General features: G+C 45.0%; 1 protein-coding gene across 1 annotated transcript; it reads right to left on the reverse strand.

Annotated features, from left to right (window-relative positions):
* Window positions 1-3,267: 3,267 nt before the first annotated feature.
* POMK (protein O-mannose kinase) lies at window positions 3,268-7,515 on the reverse strand. Its single transcript, XM_059844285.1, has 2 exons — window positions 6,931-7,515; window positions 3,268-6,443 (listed from the first exon to the last, which is right to left on the reverse strand). Exons 1-2 carry the CDS (start codon window positions 7,216-7,218, stop codon window positions 5,670-5,672), a joined length of 1,062 nt encoding a protein of 353 aa, XP_059700268.1. The 5' UTR covers window positions 7,219-7,515; the 3' UTR covers window positions 3,268-5,669.
* Between the last annotated feature and the right edge of the window lie 152 nt (window positions 7,516-7,667).

Here is a 7,667-nt window from a genome sequence, read left to right on the forward strand (position 1 = left end):
TTTATTTGTGCCTTGGATGAGGCAGGATGGGATGACCAATACTTGTGCATGCTGCTCATACATGAGGACAGAAGTTGTTTTATATTTTCTTGAACTAAAGCTGCATGTAGGGAAAGGACTGTCATTTTGTGCTGTGTCTTTATAGCATCTGACCTACAGGATCCTGGCCCATGACCAAAGTCTGTAGGCACCAAACTAATAATATGTAATGATAATATATGGCACTGGCAAAAGCTAAACATAGTTAAGGGAGACCCAAGCTTAGTGGCTAGATTTTCAACATTACAGGCAAATAAGCCTGGGGGGTTTCAGTTTGAGTTAGACGCAACACCCCACTCTCCCTCCATACCAGGAATTAGCTCTTAGGGAGAAAAACACTTGAAAATCACAACTTCTTGGAGACTTTGTTCATTCCACAAAGAAATCCAGAGTGTACTTGATAAAAGTACTTACTTCAGTCTGATAGATTTATAAAGAGAATTGCTGAAAACGGTTTTCCAGCTCTACAGGGAAAGAATTCACTTTCCAAAAGTCATTAGCATCCAGCAACTACTAGAAATTTGACTGAAAGCTACTGAATGTTATCAGTTTTGAAAATCCGGTTACTGCATATCCAAAATGTGAATGCTGAAACAGTAAGCTTGGTCTTTTAAAAATTATGGCCAAAGAATGTGTGTGTGTGTATATATAAATACATATTTTTAAAGGCATTTTGAGTTACCCAGAGCTAAACAGAATCAAAAATTGCTGATACGTAAATATCACTGTAATGTAAATATATTCATCATTTAATCCTGATAAATACTGGATTGTAGACTTCTGAACTGAGACTGACAATTATTGGAAACCTTGTGGTCATCTCAAGTATACAGTGCCTCAATTAAAATAAAACCACAAAATCCTTTTCCTTTTTTAAAAGTACCATGTAGCATATAATTTATTTGGTTGGACTCTACAAATATACACATTATATCACTCTAGAAGAACTTGAGAACCACTATTTCTTGTTCCCAGGGTCTCTTGACTGTTGGTGGGACATTACAGTCATAATGATAGAATCGGTTTACAGTTGCATATTCTGCCAAATAGCTCACAAATTATATTTGGCAAACAACACTGCCTCTGTTTCACAAAGATAATGATCTGATGTTTTGTTTATGTGGAAAGGAAAATATTATTTTAGAGCTTGTGACAGAATTTCAAAAACTTTGTGCGGTATTCTCAACATGTGATACATTTAAAAGTTACCACTCTATTAAATACAGAGTAACACAGATTTTCAACAGATCCTTGAAAAAGAAAAAAACAAAAAAATCAAACAGATGTTCAATTAAATACATTGTGTCCATTTTACTTCTCCGTATTTACCCAGACCTACACAACAGCTGGTGCAGATATTCACGCACTACTTTTTACGTCTGATGGTGTCAAACATACAAATGAGTTGCCATGTAGGCTGCTCACCCCTACAGGATTTAGTGCTATAGGAGTGCTTTCAGGATGGATTCTGAAATCCGTATTTTAGAATAATATGGATTCAGCAGAATGGGAAATGCTCCCTCAGACTTGACCCCCTGAAGCATGCAGCCAGCAGGCAATCTGGAAAGGAAATCAGCAGAACTTTGACAGTGCTTTTCTTTGGATGGCCCTGAGGAGAAAATGAAAGGAGCAGTGGATTTGAACTGAATCTGGAACTTTGCTCTGTGACAGAGACCTCTGAGGTGGTTTCCATTCTATAACCTGCAGTACAAACCTGCCTGGTAAAAGCTAAACTTTAGTGGGAAACCCACTGGGAATTTGTTTTGGCAACAGCATCAGGCCAAGGATAGAGTGCATCATAGCAGTAGTGGGCCCTGACTCAGCTGCCACCCGCAGCCAGACTGTCAGCAGGCTCAGCTAGCATGCCCTCAGTGTCCTGCTCTCCTCCACTGCTAGCACAGCAGTGTCCCAGCAGAGTTCAGTCTGGGAACCAGGTGCTATTTCTTGAGTCTGGGAGAGGGCTTCTGCTCTGATTCTTTGCAGTGGGTGAAATATGCTGCGGGACTGCTGCAGGGATGGTAGAGGAGGCACTGCCCAAAAGAGAAGGGAAAGTCAGTTACACTAACCTCAGCAAAAGGGTTGCCCTGACCCTTGGAAAGGGGCCAGACCCAGGGCCTTCATCTTGATAATGACAGCAAACAAAAGCCCTGGAATGACTGGGATCATATCTGCCTCTGATTACCTAGGGTGGTTTGGGGAACCTCCTCCAAAGTTTTCTGAAGGAGATAAGCATCAGCTGCTGTCCTTCTCCTTGTGTGACCCGCATCTTTGTGCAGCTTCTTTGACTGGACTTTTGGGATGGAAGAACAATAATACAATAAGAAACATGGCAATGACCATCCCCAGAGAAGCATCTTTTGTGGGAAAGGACAGGGAATGTGGGACACTTGATCTGAGCTTGAGATAAGAACCAGCAGCTGTTGCTGAGGTTAGGCAGAACTGTGGCTGTGGTCTTGGGGAGGTCATGGCCACTGGTCTAGAGCTGGCTGGGGACTTGCAGGCTCCCAGCTGTGAACAGGGCTCTTTCCTGCCCTTCATGGATGTTTTCCACTAGACAGACAAGAGCTGCTTGTACTGAGGCAGCAAAGTGCCTGAATGTTTATCAAAGGCCATGATTGGTGGTAAAGACTGAAATGCCCAGAAATGAGAATTGTAAAGAGGGAAGACTACTTCATGTAGGGCTGTCTTGCCTCTGTTTCCCCTCTCTGTGAAGCCTTGCCTTTTCCCTTTAAGAGAAAAGAAGCTGGAAATGTGGGAAGGACTGGATTCATGCAATCTGGAAATTGCAGAAGGAGCTAGCAGAGAAGAATAGAAAGATGCACAGGGTACAGACGTCTGATTCTACAGAAAGACTGGAAGGAGGTGACACGCAAACTTGGTTTTGGTCTCACCAGGTGGAGATAGAAACAGATAGTAGAGCACACAAAGACCACGAGCAAGTTAAAGGGGAACTGGCATGTGTGGCATGTGTGGTTAATAGGTCAGCCCCTATATCTATCTGTCTTCTTCCTTCAAACTCACTAAAGTAAATACAATGAGATCTTTAAAGGGTTTATCTTTAAGGGAAGTTTGCTAGGAAAATGCTGGCTGCAAGGCCAGATTCTGCCTATGTCTGGGCTTCAGAGGCAGCTGCTAATAACTAACTCTAAGCTGACCTTCATGCTGCCATCTAGTGTTTCCTCACAGACAGATACAACATCCCAAAAAATAAACTGCAGCTCCATAATGTTGTATTCAGTACAAATCTGATTTATTCCTGCTGAAATACAGTGCTGGACAACACACAAGCTGAAGGAGGGGGAATGGGAAAGAGACATGGAGAAGCCAGTGCTCAAGGTGAATATTTAGGGAGACACATTTTCTTAAAAAAGTTTGTAACTATTTCATCCAGGAACAGGGAATCATCTCCATGGCAAGATAATTATTCCAAACCAGAATTTTTCCACATTTTTTTACTCTGTGAAATTAATATGGCTGTTTGCAAGGTGCAGCAGTACACAATAGGGCAAGAATCGCAGAAGAAGTTTGATTAACCAAGAGAGACCAGCACAAGATGTTTGCTAGGTTCTTGTCTGTCATTGCTACACTCTTAAAAACCCTTCATGGAATGATTATCTACAGCCATCAGATGATGATTTCCCTTTCAAGTGTACATGATGGCTAACAAATTATTGTGGGGGAAACATGCAGAAGATTTGACTCTTGGACCTTTAAAGCCTCATCCCTGGCTTCAAGGAGCTGTAAGAGGAGACTTTTTCAACTGCTGCACATCCTGTATTCATACAGGAACAGTAGAACTCTCACCCTAATAATAACAAGTCAAGAGTTCATGGGCTGGATGATGCATTTACAACAGAGCATTTCTTTTCCCCATGCTTCTTTTTGGCATTTTGAGTCGAAGTCCAAAACAAACCCGAAGCATCTGCAATCACTGCTCTCTTTTGGAGAACTTGATTTCTGAGCTTTGTTTCCTGACAATCTCAGTAAGAAAGCTGCAAGGAAGGTATAGATAAGTGAAAAAGGGCAAAAGTCTAATTTAAGAAAACAGACTGCCCAAGGGGAAAGGAAAGGCATAATCAGCAGCTTTTAAAGGGTTCCTGGTGGCATTGTATGATATCAGGAATGAATTTACTAATTTGCAGGAAATTTTTCCCATTTATAATAAAATTCTGATACCAGGATTTGAACATTTATGCATATGAAATGACTGCATTATTTCAATGCAGTCAGTACATGGCTGGTTTTTGTGAAGAGGAATAGCAGCACAGAAAAGAACAGAACCAAACTCTTCAAAAAGGAGCAAAAAGGACAGTGTACTTCTCTGCTTACAAATCACCTTTTAGGTCACAACATGGAAGTTGTCTCTTGGGCCTTTCAAAGATTTAGTTCACAGCACAGAAAGTCCTCAGGTGGACAATGGTGGAGTCCATGTTTCTCATTCATATTATTCCTGTTTTTCACCAAGAGAATTACATCCTGGATCCCAGTCCCACCAAATACAGCCTATTGCTGAATTAAGGCATCATTGTTCTTCCTCTCTAGCTGCTGGAACCAGGCTGTTACATCCATGTAGGTTACCTCAAGCTTTTTCCTAATGCACCAAACAAGGCTACGTTTTAGCAGCCTTCTTCTATGCCTAGTGGACTTTGTATTCAGGCCCAATAGATTTGTATGCTCTGAAGACAGGAATTTTCTTTTCCAAAGCTTGTGTTTAATGCTCACTGCTGTGGAAGTCACATTCTCTTTCAGTTCCTTGTTCCATTAAATCATGAAGACACTAAGTCAGCATAAATGATTGAAAAAGAGACACACTTCAGCTCTCTTCCAAACAGTTCAGCATTTCTGTGGATTACAGAGGAGCGAGACACTTGCGTTTGACAGCTTCATCTCTAAAGAGCCCATCTGGGAATACCACAGGAAAAAGGTTTGAAAACCAAGAACCTATAAGCAGACTCTTCAGAATCTGCATCTTCTTGATTCCAGAAGTGGCCACACACTTGCTGATGTGGGATACAGGGCCATCAGAGCAACGGCCATATGGCTCCAAAAGCAACCTGTGCCCCAGCCACCATGGACAGACTACCTCTGCATCTCTGGCAGTGGGGCTCACCAAAACCTGAAGAGAAATGGGGTACTTCTTTCTGAGAGACCACTGCTTTTACTATGTGGGAAAGTAGATGGATCTTTGTGGATACAACATAGGCCAAAGCCACAGCAATCAGCACAAAGCTTGTGGGGGGCATGCCATGGTCTCTGCTCTCCTGTCTCCACCAACAAGAGGTGGAGACTCTTTTTAATATTTTTAAGCTGTTTTTCTGTAATTTTTAAGATATATTTTGTGTAAATGTTACAAAAGAAAATTTATCATTTCTACAGGAACAAAGTTCCCCTGCACCCACACAACTTCCTTTCTCTCTCTCCTCCTCTTCCAATGGTAGATTAAACATTCCAATAGAAAGCTTGCAGAGCTATTGGATTGGGGGGATTTTTTTCCTTTTAGTCAAGATGTAGAAGTTCAGCTGTTCTTTTCTTCTCAGTTTTGGGGACAGAGATTTTGCCCATCAGGCAAGCTACATAAATAGGAAGGACATTAACTTAAAATATCAGTATGTTGTTTGCCTCGTGATTCGCTATAACATTTCTCTAGTACCAGGCATGGCTGCCTCCCGAATAAGCAGAGTTAAAACTTTCCTGTAGGTGTCTAAGACCTCTTGGGCAGAGGGACGTTCTGCCGGGTCCTTCTTCTTACATGCTGCATGGATGTCAAACAGATGCAGTCGTACAATGTCACTTCCTTCAACATGGCCCAAGAAAAAATTGGAGACATCTGGGATTTTCCAGATGTCTGTTTTCTCATCATAGGGAGGCATGAGGTCATCTTCGAATGGCACATCTTCTCCGTAGGGCCAACGCTGCTCAGGAGCTACAAACTCACCCTGGAGCTCCCTGTGACCACACTTCACCAGCCTGCCAGCACTCCTGTTCACAAGAGGCAAAGCGTCCAAATCATTCACCAGAACGTGAAAGTCACTTGTCAGGAGATACTGGGAGAGAACCTTGTCCAGGTCATTCGAGTCACACATCACTAAGGTGCCCAGGGGGCTGCTGTGCAGGTACCGAATGACACTCACGTAGTCTATAGCAAGCATCAGCCTGCGATGCCAGGTGTTCATGCCCTTGTATTTGGGAATGTGGAGAGTTTCATTCAGGCCTCTCAGCGAACCAAGAGGATGGTACTCGGTGAGGATTGTGAACTGCTGCTCACAGTAGCCAAGCAGCCGGACAACATGCTTGCTCTGAAGGGCTTTCAGCATCTTCAGTCCATGGAGAAAGTCCTCCTTCAGCTCTGAGTTGGTGAGCTGTGAAAGGACCACTTTCTTTTCCTTCCACTCAGAAAGGAAGACCTGAGAACACACAAGAAATACATAAGACACGTGGAGAGCCTTCTTCAATGAAGGGCTACCAGCTGCTGCTGACCTCTTCCTGTGACTGGTTAGTCACAACTGCAAATTACAGTCACCAGGTACAGCTTTAGTAGAGCCGTGTACCTGTCACAGTGAGCCCTTTCCGATGCCACAGTTATATCATGATTTCCTACGTTTTCTTTGGAATAGACAATGCATACGAAATAAGTTATTTTATATCACCCAAATAGCCAGTCTCACTCTGCTATGATTGTATTAATCTGTGATTTTGCTTGTGTAGCTGGATGTCGTTTGGTGTCAGAGAGGTGGCCCAGGTTATGCTCTTGTACCTGTTGCGTTCGCCTTATCATATGAGTAGCCATATGGTCCCAGATGCCTACAGTAATTAGCTGCTGAGAGGATAATTAGCCAGCCAATTGTGAAAGCTCTTTATCCAGAGGAGAGAAGAAAGAAAATCCAAACTCACCTTTTTCACAGCACCTTCACCAACACACTTGAGTTTCCTGACTTCCCTATTTATGGCCTCGCAGGAAAGCCACGGGGAACAATTCTTCATCGCTCCGAATTTGAAATGCCCAAAAGGGCAGAGGCCAGAGTCCGTTTCGACACGACCCAGAGAGCTGGAAAACTTGTTGAGGTACAGGTAGAGAAGGGCGTTAAGGAGCAGGACGGCCACCAGCAGTAACGCCAGCGAGATGGATGGCAGCTCTCTGGGAATGAACTCCCTCCTAACGAAATGCGGTTTCTTTTCCATGGCCGTGCCTTCCGCATCCTCCGTGAAAGACGGAGGCTAAGCAGCACCCTCTTCCCAGCCCGGGGATGAACGCCTGTACGGCTTTTTCAGCGCCGGCTGCCCAGCCGTCCTGCAGGCACCGCGCTCCGGCGCCTGCAGCCTAGGACGAGAGGCCACGCGCGGCAGCGGGACGTGTTAAAGGCGGCTGCAAGCTCGACGCTCGTCGCGCTGCGCATCCTCCCGCGCTTCCGCGCAGGCGGGCCCGAGCTGCGGGCGGCGCGGGCCGGGACGCCTGACCCCGGAAAACACCGGGAAGCGCGGCCGCGCGGGGCGGTGGCGGCGGGCCCGCCCCGGGGCGGAGCGCGGCGCGATGGCGGCGGCGGCGGGACTGGTGGCCGCGGTGGCGGCGGCGCTGGGCGCGCTGCTGATGGCGCCCGGCCTCTCGCAGCCCGACGGGCCGGGCGCGCCCG

The sequence above is a fragment of the Haemorhous mexicanus genome, chromosome 4 (assembly GCF_027477595.1).
Source record: "Haemorhous mexicanus isolate bHaeMex1 chromosome 4, bHaeMex1.pri, whole genome shotgun sequence".
NCBI lineage: Eukaryota > Metazoa > Chordata > Aves > Passeriformes > Fringillidae > Haemorhous > Haemorhous mexicanus.

Excerpts from the sequence above, each read along its gene's own strand:
- POMK (XM_059844285.1), bottom strand. The coding sequence starts at position 7,218 with ATGGAAAAGAAACCGCATTTCGTTAGGAGGGAGTTCATTCCCAGAGAG. Across the intron at positions 6,444-6,930 it reads GTGAAGGTGCTGTGAAAAAG|GTCTTCCTTTCTGAGTGGAA; the intron begins GTGAGTTTGGAT and ends GTGTGTTCTCAG.